The sequence below is a fragment of the Mesoplodon bidens genome (genome assembly GCF_964165515.1).
Source record: "Mesoplodon bidens genome assembly, chromosome: 2".
Classification (NCBI taxonomy): domain Eukaryota; kingdom Metazoa; phylum Chordata; class Mammalia; order Artiodactyla; family Ziphiidae; genus Mesoplodon; species Mesoplodon bidens.
In genome coordinates, this window is record NC_138177.1 from 76,827,064 (window position 1) to 76,846,799 (window position 19,736).

Below are 19,736 nucleotides of genomic sequence, written 5' to 3' on the forward strand. Positions count from 1 at the left end.
ACAAAAATTGTATATATAATATAGATCTGTATAGATGTACATACACACAAATGCTCACACACACACCCACACACACAAACTTGCTCATCAGAATCAAACCCTATTTAATTAAAATCCTAAATAAAAAAGAGAAGTATACTTAAGTTTTCTTAAAACATACTGTACATAAAGCTGTTAGACAACCTGAAAAACTGAAGATGTTTTGAGAAGCTAGGCACCCCACCTACCCTTTCTCTGCTCCCCCCAATACAAATGGCCTTGGCAGAAGGACAGTACACAGGGAAAAGCCAGAGAAGGGAGCTGCTGCTATCATTACTGTTGATAGAGCAAGATGCCTGAGACCAACTAGGAAGCACAGGACATAGAGTATGACCTAGATTAATTCTCAGAAACAAACCACTTAAGAATAAACATAAAATATGTGGTAGGGAAGGAGGGGAACAGAAAGAGGAAAGACAAGGCACATAGATTAGAAATGACCTATTAATTAAATTCTAGTGCCTGGGAAAGACTCAATGAGATAAGAACAATGGGGTCACAGAGGCAGAAGTAGTTAAGAGGGGAAAGGGGAGGAGAGAGACAGGGAATCACAATTTCCTGCCATTAACAAGCCAAATTGCTATGTAGTAGTCTGGAGTCTAGGGATATCACCCCACCTCCTAATCTTAAGAGAGGCTTAAAAAAAAAAAAAAAAAAGGCAGCACCAGAGGTTCAAAGCTACTTAATTCGAGTTCACATCCTTCTTGCTCCTGGTCTCTTGTTAAATATATTGTCATAGGAAATAGAGTACTAACTCAGAAGGGGAAAATATCACATAAAGTGGAAATAGATAAGAGCCTAGAGCAGCACATAGGCGGTCTTAATATGTATTCCATTCTAAAGCTCCTTTTCTGGCCATACAGAGATGTCTATATAACAAGTAGAGAATAGGAGGCCATTCTCCAACAAATCTGGACAAAAACCGATTCCCACTCAATATTAAACTTCTGGGAATAGTTCACTATATGCCTCATGTCTTCTAGCTCTGGGGGTCCACAATGTTGTTTGTTAGGAAAGAGCCACAGAAGCTTTCTCAAAATGATCATTCCTTAAAAGGCCGAGATGTCTAAACTGGGAAGCAGATGCATAGAATGTCTGCTCCTTCTGCCATGGAACTTTATCTAGGGTTTCTTTCCTTTTCAGAGGTGTAAGAAATTATACAAATGCCAGTCAAAACAGCTACCATAGGAGCTGAAAGGAGGTTTGCTCTGTGGAAAGGCAGCTCCATCTCTACCCCTGACCCTGCTCTGAATCTTTCAGTTTACCGATGTCATCACACTGTATGCTAAAGAAATCTCTGCAAAGCTAGGTACTAGCTCTCCCTAGGGCCTCACTCCTCAGGTTTCTCATTACTGCCGGTTGAGCATGCCTCAGAAAAAGGGCCAAAGTAATGCTTTTTCTTCCTCAGTGCCTTTACTCAATTGAAAGAAACCCTCTCTAATGTTTTTAATGAAATAAAAATATTTCCAGCTTTTACCAGGTACTTTTAGAGTTCAACTTCAAATAAACAAAGAGAAAAGTGGGAAAATTCATATGTGTTTATAAATGTACACAGTATATATGTGCAGCAAAGGGGTGTTAAAAATGCCCTGGTCACAAAATACCTAACTTCAACTGGAGAGCCCTCTGTTAAATTCATTTCTTTTACAGCAATATAAAGAAAGAAAGTCATTTTGCATGCCACAGATTTCTAATATTACTGAGCAGACACAAACATTTTAATAATGCAGTGCTAAGGCTGAAAAAGGGGGAGAGGCAAAGGCAAAAATTATGAAACACAGATCTGACAGAGAAAAATAACATCTTTTAAGGTGCTGAGTTCAATATACAGAAAACCTAAAGCCAAGTTCTCCCATATTTCAATTAAGAGACCTCAACTCTGGCATTACAATTAAGGGATCCCACAGAGGTAGTGATAGGAAGGGAATGTACATTTATACATTTGTAAGTAATTTCCCTGAAGCCAGGAACAAGAACAGAAATGTTAAGATATATTTCTTTCTCCTTTTTAGGGGAAAGCTTAAAACCAAAATGTAAATGTAGGGTCTAATATTCCTATATTAATACTGATATTATTAAAGCAGCTTTATTTTAAAGTAGGCAATCATCCTAGGCTTCAGGTTTCTCCTGCTCAAGTAGCATCTTTGAACCACTTGTCTGTTTGATTCTCTGTAATCCAACCTTACCAATAAGCCAGTTGGAATCCCCAAACCCAGAAGATCTAGCAACATTTTTCCAACTTCCATGGCTGATTCAGAAAAATATGCAAAATCATACAATGGTACTGCCATTCATGTCTTTAATATTTAATCTAACTACTTCAAGGGATCCTGACCTACCATTCTCTCTATGGCAATACAATTAGAGATCAAGTCCTATTTCCCTTCTCTGGGATGCTAAAAGGTCTATTCCAAGTAAATAAAAACAAATGCCCTTTTGCCACCCACCCCTTTCTAGACATTTCCCTTCTCTCTCTCCCTATCCCAACCCCCCCTTTAACTCCCTATCTCAGAGAGCCCATCATCAAAAATGACTTGGGCTGTATTAGATATTTTACTGGGTGGGAATGATAGGCTCTTACAAAAAAAGAATAAGAAACTCTAAACAGTTCCCCCAAACAGTAGGGACTCTGTATGCTCAGAAGGGAGTGTTGGATGGAAACTCCCCGCCCTCAATAAGAAGTTACCTCAGAGACTGAGGTGGTTGGACCTGCATATTTCCTACACAGTTAACCTCCACTCCCTGAACGGGAAAGAATAAAAGAAGGAATTAAAGTCAATGTATGCACCAAGAACACACACAAAACACATCTAAAATAACACTTGGTCCCTCTATAGTTAAGCTAAAGCTTTGAAATGGCACACAATAGCAGCTTATTGTTAGCACCTGATTCACAAAGGGACTCAGAAAAAGGAAAAATATTGCAAACAGAAATCGGACGATTTGAGAGCAGATACCACAATTTTACCCTCTCCCTTATCTAGGCTGCTCCACTGCATTTCTCCATCATCCCCAACAGTGCAGACTAATCTCTGATCATCTGGGAAGTGCTTAGTACTTGGTCCATGGAGAAAACCTAGCTACGGTGGCCCGTAGCCAAGATTAATTTCAAAACTGGTATTTTTGTCTATAAACTTCTAATAGCCAATTCTGTTTGTTAAATTCGGTTTGGGGAGTTATGTTTTCAGTCTATTTTAAGCCCCAAATGTTTCTGCACCTCTGGAAAACTGCAGCAAATTACTTCACTAATCAAGGTAAACAGAACCATGTTAACTGTCACATTTTATTCCAAATTAAAAATGTATGTTTTCCCCATGATTGCTAACTAAGAAAACCATATTCTAAACAGTCTTTCAAATGTTTACTTGGCACAGCTCCCTCTGGTTGCTTTTAATTTACAACAAAGCAAGCAAGCAAGTCCAGGATGATGACCTCTCCATAACCCCTCTCTCTCCATTCGTATTCCCTTTTTTAAAAAAAAACTCCAAGAAATCCCAGCAATGAAACACTTTCAAAAGTATATAGGCAAAGGGAGCATAGTGGGAGAGAAGAGAGTCAGGTGACGAAGCATCTGGTCAGAATCTTTGGTTCCTTACATTACGGCACTGGTAGTTCTCACTCCCTTTGCCAGCACACACTGAGCACCTATAAGGCACAAAAGCTCTGCACAAGGCCCGACCTTAAGGAAATAGAGCAATTTACTCAACCCAAATCAGATGGAGAAAGCTATACAACATCCTCAGCATTCATCTCTCCCCCTGTCTTTTCTTGCATATGAGAGGATACCATGTAAATTCCACAGAAAGGCACACTTAGAAAACTCAACAAAGTTTTATAAAATTAAAAAGTTGATATTAAAGCTTGATATTACATAAATAAATGGTTGGAAGCAAGTTGTTCTGACAACAGACTACCCTCCTGATTGCGATTTCATAAAATCCAGCCAGAGCAAAGTTGGTATCTCAGGACCAGATTGTTTCCTAACCCCACGAGCCTCTTTCTGGCCACTTTCCAGCATTGTAGAGGCACAGCATGGAGGATTTTGGATTTATATACACTTCTCTCCTTTCCAGTTTTAAAAAATTCTATTTCAGTTTCTTAAACTGGCATCTGAGCTATGGACACACAATGGATGCAAATTTAGTCAGGCAATCACACGTTTCTTTTCAGTGAAATTAACTCAGGATAGTGGGGAGTGCCTGCCTGCTCCTTCGGAAGTGGAATATATTTCTTTCTCTTCCCCAAAGCTTGCATCTAATCCCTCCTCCCAATTAGGTTTCTCCTCTAACAGGTACACATCATAAATCTAAGGCAAAGTTTCAGGTCACTTGATGGTACAACTATAATATTAAAGGCTCTGGGTGTGTCCATATTAGGAATATTATTTTAAAATCTTTTGATAGAAAGTCAGTTATTTAAAAAACAATGAATCTGCAACATCCAGCATTCTTTTACCTCTATGCTTCAAGCAATGATGTGAGCTGAGAAATTTGGTCCTTATTCTTTTGGTCCCTCAGAAGACTTGTTCTCTAAATTTGGCTTTGAATTTTCCAGTTGCATAGAGAGCCTTCCTGAGCCCAAACTCTGTACCCTGCTATAATTTTCTTCTTTAGGACATTCTTAATTTTTATACAATGTTTGTCCTTTGTATTTTCTTTTAAAAAGAGGAAAAAGATGGACACAGCACAAGCTGTGGCCCTTGCACATTAAGTTGAAACAGTTTCCATGGAAACTCCAGTATGAGGCTCTGTGGTCCCTACTGCCCCGGTCACTTCTGTCTCTCTCTCCTCCATCTCCCCCTCTGTAACTACTACAGCATCTACCTCAGCCACCTCTTCAACCATAGTGAAATCAACTCCATTGGGCTGTTGTCGGGCCATGGCCTCTAGCTTGAGGCGGTACTGTTCTGCCTCCTGCTCTTTCTTTAGGAGCTGGTGTCGGTATTCCTGGGCTCTTCGATTAGCCTCCTGGAGTTGCTGCTGAAGTAGCTCTCTTTCAGTGCCTTCCTGTAAAAGTAAACCACCACAGGTAAGAATTCCTGAGAGTAGACAAAAAAGAAGGGTTTGGGCCTTGAAAGTTCTGGCTTTGGAATCTTTGCCTTCTCTTCTCTCCACCACTGCTAAAAACATTACCTTGCTTTCCTCCACACTGTCTGTCATCTCTTCTATTCTTGGTTTCTTAGTCACTGGCAATTTCTCGGCTTCTTCTGCCTCTTCTTCAATGACAGTCTCCTCTGCAACCTGACCAGCAGGTACAGTTAGAACTATAAGCCAAAGGACACCAATTGGAGGTGATGAATACATAGTAAAACAAAGAGACTTTGCTTACTTTGAATCAGACAATAAACTAAAATATAGAGCTTCCCTGGTGGTGCAGTGGTTAAGAATCCACCTGCCAATGCAGGGGACATGGGTTCGAGCCCGGTCCGGGAAGATCCCACATGCCGTGGAGCAACTAAGCTCGTGCACCACAACTACTGAGCCTGCGCTCTAGAGCCTGTGAGCCACAACTACTGAAGCCCGTCCACCTAGAGCCCGTGCTCTGCAACAAGAGAAGCCACTGCAATGAGAAACCTGTGCACCGCAACGAAGAGTAACCCCTGCTCACCGCAACTAGAGAAAGCCCGCGCACAGCAACGAAGACCCAACGCAGCCAAAAAAAAAAAAAAAAAAAATCATCTAAACTAAAATATATTCTCTGATATCTCACTGTTCATATCTCTTTGGATTTTAGAGTCAACAGGCAAGGCATGGCTTTACAGAGAGAAACCAAAAAGATTAGAGGCACTAAGAAGACCTCAGAAAGGAAGGGTGAAGATTTGCAGGTTTGGAAGCCATGCAGTTAAGACCCAACTCTGAGGCTTTTATATAGAAATGTCTGACTGTAGATCAGAAGCTGTGACCACTTAGCTTACAATTCTGCGGGAATAACTTATCTAAAGTAGGTCTGATATCTTAAATAAGAATTTTGAGAAACCTTTCATGAAAGCAGTTTGCCATTAGCTGTGTCTAATTTAACTATTTCTCTTCTCATAGATTAAGTGAGAAAAGGGTCAACACACATATGCACACAACACACATGATGCACTACACACCTATCCGAATGGCTAAAATTTAAAAAAAAAGTGATAACACCAAACGCTGGCAAGAATGTGGGAAACTGGATTATTCATAAATTGCTGGTGGAAATGTAAAATGGTACAGTCACTGTAGAAAATAGTTTGGCAGTGTTTTACAAAATTAAACATGCATTTACCATATGACCCTGAAATTTTACTTTGGGACATTTACCCCAGAAAACTGAAAACTTATGTTCCCATACAACCTGTACATGATTGATCATAACAGCTTTACTCAGATATAGCCAAAACCTGGAGACAGATTAAGTAGGTAAATGGTTAAACAAACTATGGTACATCCATACCATGGAATACTACTCAGCAATAAAAAGAAATGAACTATTGATACAAACATCAACTTGGATAGACCTTAAGGAAATTATGCTGAGAGAAAAAAGCCAATCTCAAAAGGCTATATACTGTATGATTCCATTTATATAACATTCTTGAAATGACAAAAGTATAAAAATAGAGAACAGATGAATTAGTTAGTAGTTGCCAGTGTTAGGAATGAGGTGGGAAGGTAAGTGGCTATAACACAAGGAATACAGAGTAGCACAAGGAATCTCGGTGATGGAACTGTTTTGTATCTCAATTTTGGTGGTGCTGATACATTAAATTGCGTAGAACACAAACTCACAAATGAATGCATATAAAACTGGAAAAAATCTCAATAAGGTTGGTGGATTGTACCAATGTCAATTTCCTGTCTGTAATATTGTACTAGAGTTATACAAAATGTTACCATTGGGGGAAACTGGGTGATAGGTATGCAGGATCTTTCTGTATTATTTCTTACAACTATACATGAATGAATATATGATTATCTCAAAATAAAAAGTTAAAATTATACTTAGGTTTTAGGATGCATTATGATTTTTGTTTAAAGCAGATTTACCTAGTTATTTGGTTTGGTTGATTTTAAGATTAGCTTGTATTCCTTGAACACTCATAACTGATAGCAGTAGAAAGCAGCTTGGATATCTGCTAAGTGGAAATGGAAATTCTGTCTGGGATTAAAAATTTCTTACAATTAATTCACAAAATTTCAGCTCTCCTTCTTTGGGCCTGGTTAAATGCATCTGTAAAAAGTAGTGTAGTGGATTTCCTTGGTGGTGCAGTGGTTAAGAATCCGCCTGTCAAGTCAGGGGACACGGGTCTGAGCCCTGGTCAGGAACGATCCCACATGCCGTGGAGCAACTAAGCCGGTGCACTACAACTACTGAGCCCGTGTGCCTAGAGCCCGTGCTCCGGGCTCAATGAGAAACCCTGCGCACTGCAACGAAAAGTAGCCCCCGCTAAGGCTTCCCTGGTGGCACAGTGGTTGAGAGTCTGCCTGCCGATGCAGGGGACACGGGTTCGTGCCCCCGTCCGGGAAGATCCCACGTGCCGCGGAGTGGCTGGGCCCGTAAGCCATGGCCGCTGAGCCTGCACATCTGGAGCCTGTGCTCCGCAACGGGAGAGGCCACAACAGTGAGAGGCCTGTGTACCGCAAAAAAAAAAAAAGTAGCCCCAGTTCTCCACAACTAGAGAAAGCCCGCATGCAGCAACAAAGACCCAACGCAGCCAAAAATAAATAAGTAATTAAAAAAAATTTTTTTAAAGTAGTGTAGTTCATCTAGGCAAAACCTCAAATTTTATTTTTTTCCTTAAAACAACTTTGTTCTCATTTATTTAACTCCATTACAAGCAGAGTCTCTCACTTACTCAATGAGCCCCCCAAAACTTTAAATGATAATCATGTCCACAAAAATATCAGTGGTATATTTTCAAATAAAGCTCCAAGAACTTATGATACCAAAGCCTGAATTATAAAGGTTTAATTTCTACTCTTTCTTCCCATACTGCAAAGATCCATCAATTCAAATAATTTGAAAATTATAAAATCCCCATAATTATTTAGGCCAAGTCAAAATTTTGATGACACAAAAGGTAATTATATCAACCCTCCTTCTTCAACCTTCAGTATTTCTGAGAAATGAAGTTGTAATGATTAGTTTCTTTCTTTTTTCAAAAAAAATTTACTTATGTATTTTTTGAATATGTAATACATTCACATGGTTCAAAGATTAAAAGCTATAAAAGCATATACATTGAAAAGCTTCCTATCCATCCTAGCTACCCAGGTGCCCTGCCACAAGGGAACCAATGTTATCAATGTTATTTCTGAATGTTCTTCCAGAGATAGTTTAAGTCTATGAACATATTAGCAAATATACATATATTTCCCTTTTTTAAAAATACAAATGTAGCATACTCTACACACCCCTGCATCTTGCTCTTGTTACTTAATGTATTTTGGAGATCAGACCATACTTGTATACAAGAATCTTCCTCATTGTCTTCTATAGCTGCATAGTATTCCATTGCATGGGTGGGGTGTATCATAATTTATTTATCCAGTTCCTTAATGACTTCTACTTAGGTTCCTTTTTTTTTTGTGGTACGCGGGCCTCTCACTGTTGTGGCCTTTCCTGTTGCGGAGCACAGGCTCCGGACACACAGGCTCAGCAGCCATGGCCCACGGGTCTAGCTGCTCCGCGGCATGTGGGATCTTCCCGGACCGGGGCACAAACCCATGTCCCCTGCATCGGCAGGAGGACTCTCAACCACTGTGCCACCAGGGAAGCCCTACTTAGGTTCTTTTTAATCTCTGATGACTACAAATAATGCTATAATGAATAATTTAGTATATATGTCATTTCTGTGTGTGTGAATATAAATTCCTAGAAAAATAACTTTTTAGGCAAAAGGTATATGCATCTTCAATACTGATATATATTGACAATTTGCTCTTCAGAGGATGCAGTAATTTACACTCTCACCAGTGATTTATAAGACTGCCTGTTTCCCCATACCCTTGACAATATAGTGCTTTAATGGTATCTTGCTGCAGTATTTATTTATTTATATTTCTCTTGCATGAAAGAAGTGGGTTGAACATATTTTCCTATTTTTAAGAACCATCAGTATTTTCTTTTCTGTGAACTACTAGTTGACATTATTTGCTCTTTCTTCTACCAGATTATTGGTTTTACTCACAGATTTTATATATATTAGGAGAATTAGCCTTTGCCAGCCAGCCTGGCTTCTGTTTTTTTCCTTTTTCAGAGCTTCTTTGTCCCATCTGGCATCTGGCTTTCTTCCATTCCCATTACTTGCCCTAATGCCTCATTTTTTTTTTTTTTTTTTTGGCCATACCACATGGCCTGTGGGATCTTAGTTCACCAACCAGGGATCGAACCCACACCCCCTGCACTGGAAGTGCGGAGTCTTAACCACTGGACCGCCAGGGAAGTCCCCCTAATGCTTCATTTTTAGAGGTGTGTTGAGTGTCTAAAGCATCTTTTAATAAACAATTGTCTAAATGGGATAACTCACCTTGCTGTCCATCTTGCATAGTTACAATAAATGGCTGGCCAATGCCTCCAGTAGGGATTGCAGTTTGGATATTACCCAGAGGGACTCCATCGGTCACTATGGTGATGACCCTCTGGCCTCCACTCCCCACCACTTGCTGGATTGATGAGTCAACAGAATTTCCTTCTATGATTTCCTCTGAATTAGCTACAGATGACAAAAGGAAACATAACATTTCAGCTTTAAAAAAAATAGAAGTATAGTAATTTCAGCCCCCTTAAAACTGATAATATCAGGGATAGAAAAACTTGAAAAAAAAAGTTAAGATTCAACAGTTCACAAAAGCAAGCTCCTGTAAACAATGCTAAGTCAGAGGCGAAAAGAAAACAGGAAGGGCTTCCCTGGTGGCACAGTGGTTAAGAATCCGCCTGCCAACGCAGGGGACATGGGTTCAAGCCCTGGTCCAGGAGGATTCTACATGCCGCGGAGCAACTAAGCCTGTGTGCCACAACTACTGAGCCCACGTGCCACAACTACTGAAGCCCGCACACCTAGAGCCCGTGCTCCACAGCAAGAGAAGCCACCGCAGTGAGAAGCCCGTGCACCCCAACGAAGAGCAGCCCCCGCTCGCCGCAACTAGAGAAAGCCCACGTGCAGCAATAAAGCCCAACACAGGCAAAAATAAAAACAAATAAATAAATAAAATGTCTTCATTGACATGTTAGCTTTCACTAAAGATAGGTTCTATGTACAAATACATTTTCAAAGTGCTCGTTTAAATATGCTTAAATTTTTGTGTTTGTTTATTTTGTAGGAAGTATCAGAGACCCTAATACACTAATGAGCATTGTGACTCTCTAATATAAAATAAGATATACTGAGTTTCCCAAACATATTTGATCTCAGAACTCTTTTTTCAGAAAGCATCTTGAAAGTCTAAACAACTTTAGAGAGCTTAGAAAAATAACTATAAATTAGAGTAGATCTATTTCTATAAGAAATAAAGGCATTTAATAGTGAATTAACAAAATAATATGTCAAGAAGTCAAAACATAGAAGAAGTCTGATAGACAAAAATAGTAGATGGCTTCTCTCATCTGACAGATCAACAATAACATTAACAGCAATGACACTATGTGCTAGGTACCTTTCTAAGAGATTTACATGTATCATGTTGAATAAAGATTTTCAGTTTGGTTAGTCAGTATCCCCAATAACTATTAGGGGAAACAGCTCCTACCACTATGAAATTTCTATATCTTAAAGAGTCACAAGTAGAACTTTGCAATAAGTGGGGTAGGGACTATCGATATGAGACACATTCAGGCAGTTCAGCGGAAATAGAGCATTCACACCTCCTAGAAACAAAGAACAGTTAAACGTTATAGCTGAAAGGACCCTGACAGGTAATCTAATCCAACCATAATGTCAGAGATGAGGAGACTGAGACCTGGAGAAGTAAATGATTTATCCAACATCAAAGAACAAATCAAAAGAATAACAAGCACAAGTTTAATACATTGCTTTTTCCTCTGCCATGCTGTTCACTCACACACATCTGAGTAGAGATCTTTATGATTGTTGTCAGTTGGAAAACTAGGATTGGAGGAATGTTCTCAGCATCCAAATGTCAATGGCAGAAAGAAATCAACAATCTGCTTTCATTTATGATGGAGCAGACTGCCAGAGGTTTCCAGAAGGATTCCTAAATGACTATTTAGCCCTACCTATGACTATTTGTCCCCTACCTATATGAAGCCTTAAGCCTTTTCCCTGTGGGTCACTAGCTCTGGCTAAGTGACCTGAAACCTTTCTGTTTTAAAATAAGAAGGGCACTATACAGAATGTATCTTCACAAATCCACTGGAGATGCCAAAATAACATCTCCAGTGAAAATAAAAGCAAGCCAACCTGAGGTACAAAGAATATAATAATGAGCAAGGTAGCAGTCCCATGGATTCTGATGCTTTAATACAAGATATTTAGGCTGCTATTTAGAATCATTCTATGATAGCATCAGACAAAGCATAACATAGAGTATTTCCAAAACTCTGCTAATATAAGACTAAACATTTCAATCTGATGCAACTGGAGTCAGGATAAACAAACTTGAAGCTGCAAAACTACAAAAGAATAACTTAGTCATTCTCTGATATTATTCAGCTGATTGATTATGTCACAGCGATTTTTCTTTCTGATGCTCAATGACTCTACATTCCTTTATCCTCGCTGTCTCTAACCATAATTCTTTAACATTTCATGCAAATTAAATCTGCTGGAGATTCAAAAGCAAAAGATGAAATGGTGATTCACCCAGCAGATATCCCTTACCTACCTGTGGCTCTGTGTGAGTTGCAGAGGGGGGCTGATGCCTCAGCAAGAGCTGCAAGGGTGGCCAACACTGAGGTGGTAGAATTTGAGAAGTGTACTGTTGAGGAGGCATGGGGGTCACCTATTTTGGTAAAAAAGGCAAATGAGGTCCAGCGGAGAGAAAAAATTCAGATGAACTAAAAATGGCTTATTAAATCAAAACCTCAGCTTTTCACTCTAATGTGCTTAATCTTGCTCTCTAATACAAACTTACAAAAACCAATTATCATGGTGTTAAAACTCTTTTAAGGTTTAAAGTCTTCCCTTTAAAGTGGATTAAGGTAATATGCTTGGTGTAAGGCCACACTACAGTCCCTTCATTTGATCATTCTCTTGGCATTGCCAATGCTGAGCATCAGTAGCTAACAGACCAAGAGTGCCACCCACTCCCTAGGCTGGCTATGCAGAGCTCTCCTTGGCAGCAGGCAGTAAGGGTACAAAGCATGCCTCATCCCAAACTAAGCAGTGTTGAGGGAATAGGCCCCTCCTGGGCTTTACTCAACCATGCTACTTCTATTCATCAGCTAGAGAGGTGAGAAGACTAGGATTGACCTCAAGTGCAAGAACATTAAAAACCTGAAGTTTCACATATTGAATGTCAAAGGCTAAACAATTACCTACTTTACCTACTTTAGTTATGTCATGGTGTGCTTTTCAAAAACAATTTGTTCATAACCTTTTTCTCTTGTATCTGTGTGATATCCTTACAGCTAAGTTCCAAGAGGGAAGTGTATTAGATTTGGCAATAGGCACTCCTAACTTTATGAACTGAAAGTATTACTCAACAATTTTTCATAAATCAAACTTTTATAACATGAATTTCATTTCCCTATGTCTTTCACTATAATTTCAGAGATACTTATTGTACCAGTTGTGAATTAGTTGCTTCTTGGCTGCAAATCCACCCTTCTTTGCCGTTATCTTGTGATACTGAAGCTGGACCCCATAAATATTTCTTGTCATCTGGCATGAGATTAAGTTTTGTCATACAGAAGTAGTGGCTGCTCCCCATACTGGCTATTCCTGAGTTCTCTCCTCATAGTAGTTACTCCATTGTTACTAAAGAGTGTTTATAAATTAAGTTTATAAGCTTATAAATTATATACTTATTATATATATAATTATATATGTATAATAAAATAGGTATATTTATTTTATATGTATAATAAAATTACGTATAATAAAACTACACCATATGTAGCTTTGTCACCTGACTGAAATGTGACTGATACACTTCTTTTTTTTCTTTTCTTTTCTTTTTTTTTTTTTTGTGGTACGCGGGCCTCACTGTTGTGGCCTCTCCCGTTGTGGAGCACAGGCTCCGGACACGCAGGCTCAGCGGCCATGGCTCATGGGCCCAGCTGCTCTGCGGCATGTGGGATCCTCCCGGACCGGGGCACGAACCTGTGTCCCCTGCAACTGCAGGCGGACTCTCAACCACTGTGCCACCAGGGAAGCCCTATTTTCTTTTTAAATGCGCTCTTTTTTTTTTCTTAGTTTCATTTCATTTATTTTATTTTTGGCTGCATTGGGTCTTCATTGCTGCACGCGGGCTTTCTCTAGTTGTGGCAAATGGGGGTTACGCTTTGTTGTGGTGCACAGGCTTCTCATTGTGGTGGCTTCTCTTGATGCGGAGCATGGGTTCTAGGTGTGCAGGCTTCAGTAGTTGTGACACACGGGCTCAGTAGTTGTGGCTCGAGGCCTCTAGAGCGCAGGCTCAGTAGTTGTGGCTCATGGGCTTAGGTGCTCGGCAGCATGTGGGATCTTCCTGGATCAGGGCTTGAACCCATGTCCCCTGCATTGGCAGGCGGATACCTAACAACTGCTCCACCAGGGAAGCCCTAAATGTACTCTTAAGTTCTCCCACTACTATGCTTTAAAAAAGTCAATTATCTGTAAAATACTTTAAAAAACCTTAAAGTCCTTTTCTGATATGATTAATCTAGTTAGTTTAACTGGTTTATAAATTTAAATTTCAGAATTTTTCCATAAAAAGGTGGATTACTTGTATAATACACATAGCTGGAAACTATTTTAATCAAAGCTTTTGGGTGATGACTGTGGGAGTGAAGATAAGGGTAGAGATAGTAATAATATCCTTATTTTAGTTTCTCATAAAATACTCAGGGAACCAAATGGTCTGAGTAGAACACAGTGCTTGACCTCTAGAAAGGAGCCTGTGTCTATCTAATGACTTCAGTAAGAGCAAGATTCAGCTATAGCCTATACCCTAATTTTCCTGCTTAGTTCATGTTTTTCTTATCACTCAGACTATCGTACCAAGTGCTGACATAAAACTCACAGATGAAACAAACAAGGAACAAGCAATTTTTAGATATATGCCTCATGGAGGTTGGAATATATGTGACAGTAAGTCACTAACAATAAAAAAAGACTGTTATTATTTTACCACAGTTAAAACACACAGACACACACACAAGCAAGGCTGTTATAATTAAAGTTCTAGGACAAACATCAGGTAGGCCACCAAGCTAAAGGTAGAACTGGGTAGAACTGCTTCATGAGAAAGACATTATATACTTCTTAGTATAAAATGATTCCAACCTAAGGGTGCTCTCCCTTTGATTCAAACATAATGACTCATCCAACTTCCCCTCAATAGCAAAATGAAGAACATATGTGAAAAATTAGGTTTAGTATTCTGACATATACAGTTGAAACTGAAGAGATGATGCAAATCACCTTAGACTTATCCCAGGGAGTTCTAGGAAAATAAAGTACTTTATTGTTAAATAATGTTAATTCCTTTGTTCTCTTTAATATAAGACCCCCACATCAAATAAAGTGAAATGTGCATGGTTGCTGTTGTTTTTGGAAGGGAAATGGCATTGTTAGTGACAACTTTTTACCTATTCAGAATGTAGCTTATATAAATAAATAAGCTCTTCAGACCAGGATTTAGGGTAGTGTGCTATGGTCAGCTAGGCAACCTCAGCAAACTAGATCCAGAAAAATTAAGTAACTTGCCCAGGGTCATGCAGCTAGTAAATGTCATAGCCCAGATTAGAACCTAATTATTAGATTCCAAAGCCTGTACCCTTTATGAACCAATATAAGGCAACTTATATTTGACTTTGGAGTGCATCTTATGATTCTACAGAAACAGGAAATTCATCTTCATAACTTTGTTTTGCTCTGATTAATGTTTAAATTAGTCTGCTTTCCCAAATCACTGCAGTTTGATGGTGGCACTGATGACTGACATCTTTAGTCACAAATGGAAAATTGAAAGCAAACTTTATAATCTGAATTTTGTTTCTAACCACCAAGGACTTCCCTGGCGGTCCAGTGGTTAAGACTCCAGGCTCCCAATGTGGGGGCATGGGTTCAATCCCTGGTAGGGGAACTAAGATCCCACATGGTGTGGGGCGCAGCAAAAAAAAAAAAAAAAATCCACCAAAATGATAATCCTATGATACTTCCAGTTAATTCTCTCTCTCTCTTTTTTTTAAGGTCTTTTCAGTTAACTCTTAAAAATATTACTGGATGATGGGAAACAAGAGGCCTGCCCCACCATTCAGGAAAAGAAAATCCTTTAACCCAGCTCAATAACACAACCTGAATTTGTCTTATAACTTTTCTCCTTTCTTTTATCTGCACTGAATAAACATCAGATAGGCCAGTCCCCTAAAGGGGAAGAGCTAGGTAGAACTGCTTCATGAGTAAGATGACACTGGAGAGATCAGCTCTAATTATGTGACAGTTTAGCAATTTCAATTTGCCATTGTCAACATACAGAAGAGAGAAAGAAGAGTAGGTTTGCCAAAAGCAACACGACAAACGTGATATAGGTCCATGGGAATCAAGGCTAAGAATCTCTATCCTGAATGTCTTCAACTTTGCTTATCATTCCAGATAAGAATCTGGAGAATTTCAGTAGTTAGACTAAAGACTTAACTCTAGCTCTTTTTATTCAATAGTGTTTGTGAACATATAACTTTATTGGCTTCTAAAAACTTTTGGATTAAAAAAGCACTTGTTCTAATCAGTGTGGCCTGAACCACAACAAATCCTAATGGCTGTGAATATTCTGATTACAGTGATTTTAAACAACAGTTGATAGTTTATAAAATGAAGGTCACTACTGCCCCCTTGTGGGCAAGATGGACTCAACCTTCACTGAGAAGTTATATTTCCACTTAACATTAGCTATTATTGAAGCCCTGCTATAAAATGGGTACTGAAAATCTCAGTCTCACAACAACCTCATGAAGTAGATTATTATATCCCAATTTTATATATGAGTACAGAAGGCTTAGAGAAGTAATTTTTCCAAGGTCAAGCATCTTAGTCAAGTAATAAATCAGTATTTGAAAGCAGTTCTGAATGCAAAATTCTATGTATAGTGTGTGTTCTTTCTATTTTACAATGCCTCTCAGTAATAATACCTCGGGCTTCCCTGGTGGTGCAGTGGTTGAGAGTCTGCCTACCGATGCAGGGGACACGGGTTCGTGCCCCAGTCTGGGAAGATCCCACATGCCGCGGAGTGGCTGGGCCCGTGAGCCATGGCCGCTGAGCTTGCGTGTCCGGAGCCTGTGCTCCTCAATGGGAGAGGCTGCAACAGTGAGAGGCCCGCGTACCGCAAAAAAAACCCCAAAAAAACAAAACAAAACAAAAAAATAATAATACCTCATTCAAGATCTTCCTTTGATATTTTACAAACTTAACTATGAATACAGTTGCGTATTTTTAAATGAAAGTCAGAAACAGAAAAAGAAACCAAGAGTCAGTAGGAAAATTTATTTAAATGAGGACACAAGTTCCTTCATTGTAAAACAAGTATTTGTAAGATGTTGAAAATAAACTCAATTTGCTCCTTTTTATTTTTATTTTTAAAAAATTTTTATTATAGTTGATTTATAATGTGTTAGTTTCTGCTGTACAGCAAAGTGGATTTGCTCCTTTTTATATAGATATTATTGTTAAAAACATACAAGTCTCAAAAGATCAACACCAAGTGCTTTTCTTTGCTATTTTGTTGTTATATATGTTCTCAAGAACAAATCAAGACTCCTACACTTTAGTCAAATAATCACATGTACCTCTTATATATCAGCATTCCAACAACCATTTATGTTTATTCTGCTTTGTTACTGCCTTAGACTATAAATATTTAACTATTTTCCTTAGCAGTACCATATTAAAGCACCCGTATATTTTCATTTAGGGGTCAGACATAATCCTTCAACAGATTAATCTGTAGAATATTTTACTTTTAACACAGTAAACACTTATGTACAATCCCAATGTATGATTTTCCCTTCCCCTAGAAAGAATAAGTGCATTAGCTTTTAAATCTATTATAAATCTTCCATTTGAGGAATATTTTAATAAATGAGTGGGTATCAGACAGGGTACCTATTTATCTCATAAGAAAACCTGTAATTCTGTTCATTTTAAGTCTAAAATAAATGTCACATTATCAGAACATTACCTGAGGTTGTTTTGGTGCTGGCTGAAGAAACAAGGCTTGCGAGGTTGACAACTTCTCCTGACGTGAAGATGTATGGGGTACCCATAGTCACAGGGTTGGCTCTCTCAGGATTAGCATTCACCTGATTCTGCATTGCTTCCTATAAAACAATGCAAGATATTTCAAAGTCAGAACACTTACTAACCAGCCTTAGTAATACAGTTACTGAACAGCCCCCCCACAATGCTCTGTCAAGCAGAACTAGTTCCGGCGCACAATGTCCCAGGGACCTCACAGTTCTCATTAAGACGACTGTTTTTTCTCAAACCAGGGCAACAGAGATGTTAGATTGCTTTCCCGAGCTTATCTCTACTTTAGAAAAAAAAAAAAAAGGCATTATTATTTGCAAAAACTTCTAGACAATTCACTTAACCTCTCTGGATATTGGTTTTTAATTTGAAAAATAAAGGGGGTGGCCTAAAAAGTAATTTCCAGCACTAATATTCTATGATCAATTATGTACAAGACAATGTGCTAGCTGGAGATCCCTGCAGAGAATCTACAGAGAACAATATTCTCCAGAGTTTTGTCCAACTACTTATTTCATTCTGCCATTGAAGAAATCCTTAAGAGAATATATAACAAGCAAATAAATGAGTGCCGGATTTTAAAGTCTAGTTCCATATGCTGCACTTCTGCTTCTAGAGATATCTGCACAATTTCGGTATAAAGATGCTTATCTTTATTTTATTTTTTTACTTTCATAAGCAGTTTTCTACAAACATGATCACTACTAAAAAAGGTCAAATTATAAAAGGGCTCTAAACAAGGAATTGAAAGTTGAAGAGAATAACCAGTCTATAGGGAACCATATGTCAGAAAAAACAAACCAACCAACCACTGATAATACAGTAGAAATGGCTATTTTTTTTTTTTTTTTTTAAACGGACACAATTTATTTATTTATTTATTTATTTTTGGCTGTGTTGGGTCTTCGTTTCTGTGCGAGGGCTTTCTCCAGTTGCGGCAAGCGGGGGCCACTCTTCATTGCGGCGCGTGGGCCTCTCACTATCGCAGCCTCTCCTGTTGTGGAGCACAGGCTCCAGACGCGCAGGCTCAGTAGTTGTGGCTCACGGGCCTAGTTGCTCCGCGGCATGTGGGATCTTCCCAGACCAGGGCTCGAACCTGTGTCCCCTGCATTGGCAGGCAGATTCTCAACCGCTGCGCCACCAGGGAAGCCCGAAATGGCTATTTTTTACATATAATTATCCCCTTGCTAAGAGCTTCAGTTGAAACGGATTATCCATTCTCTGATTACTGTAAAATTCCTTCTTGAATCTGCCCCTCTACCCTCCATTATCACTTCCTTAACTCAAGCTTTTATTGGCTCTTGACTGGCCTAATGAAGGTCTTCAGCAGTAAGTGTCTTCTCTCTCAAGTCTGTACCACGCTCCAAACAATCATCATTTTAAAAAATCTTATCATATCAATTCTCTACTTAAAAGCTTCTATTGGATACCCCTTGCCCACAAAATAGTCCATACTCTTTTTTTTTTTTTTTTTTTTATGCGGTACGCGGGCCTCTCACTGTTGTGGCCTCTCCCGTTGCAGAGCACAGGCTACAGACGTGCAGGCTCAGCGGCCATGGCTCACGGGCCTAGCCGCTCCACGGCATGTGGGATCTTCCCGGACCAGGGCACGAACCCATGTCCCCTGCATCGGCAGGCAGACTCTCAACCACTGCGCCACCAGGGAAGCCCAACAGTATATACTCTTTTGCATGCCATCTAATAACCCTATGTTCAGAACTCAGCTTCTCAAACCTTAGCTCCTGCCACTCCCAAACTCTGCTTCTCTTGCCCAATCTCTGGTCACAGAACTACTCTTTCCTGAATATTCCATGTCTTTTCCCACCTCTGTGTCTTTGCTTTTTCTAGCCTATAATATCATCTTCTCACATCTCTGCCTACTACTCCTTCAAAACTCAGTTCAGAGTCTACATATACTTTAATCCTTGCCTTAAGTATTATCAATACTCCCTCCTGTAATACTTACTAGGTATCTGTTTACCACCATAGTATTGTAATGCTTTATATCTTGTCTTTACCTTCATAATACTGTAAAAACTCCAAGGACGGGGCTATGTCCTATTAATCTTTAATTAATCCTGTTATTTCCTGATATACCAGTGCTGGCTTAGGAAATCAATGGATGATATAATCACAGCTGATTTTTAATTCTGAGATGGCTTCCTTATGACTCAATATGCTTTAGAGCTATGTACTATCTCACAAGACCTGATGTATATTCATAAAACATAAAGAGGTTTTTAATATTATCCCAAGTCAAGTTTAATTAGAAAGGGAAAGTTTCATGGAGAAAAAACATTCTAAAGCCAAATAAAAACTTATTTTT

At 39.1% G+C, this 19,736-nt stretch overlaps 1 protein-coding gene across 2 annotated transcripts in view; it reads right to left on the reverse strand.

Annotated features, from left to right (window-relative positions):
* Positions 1 to 19,736, reverse strand: part of GABPB2 (GA binding protein transcription factor subunit beta 2) — a 28,315-nt gene continuing 8,579 nt past the window's right edge. Inside the window, exons 5-9 of one of the 2 annotated variants that reach the window (XM_081256914.1) lie at positions 17,343 to 17,481; positions 11,853 to 11,969; positions 9,539 to 9,724; positions 5,172 to 5,302; positions 1 to 5,045 (exon numbers count right to left, since the gene is read on the reverse strand). In XM_081256914.1, coding sequence (XP_081113040.1) covers positions 4,746 to 5,045; positions 5,172 to 5,302; positions 9,539 to 9,724; positions 11,853 to 11,969; positions 17,343 to 17,481 — 873 coding nt within the window. In that variant the 3' untranslated portion in view covers positions 1 to 4,745. The remainder of the gene's footprint in view (positions 5,046 to 5,171; positions 5,303 to 9,538; positions 9,725 to 11,852; positions 11,970 to 17,342; positions 17,482 to 19,736) is intronic. The other variant, XM_081256915.1, reaches the window with a different exon arrangement.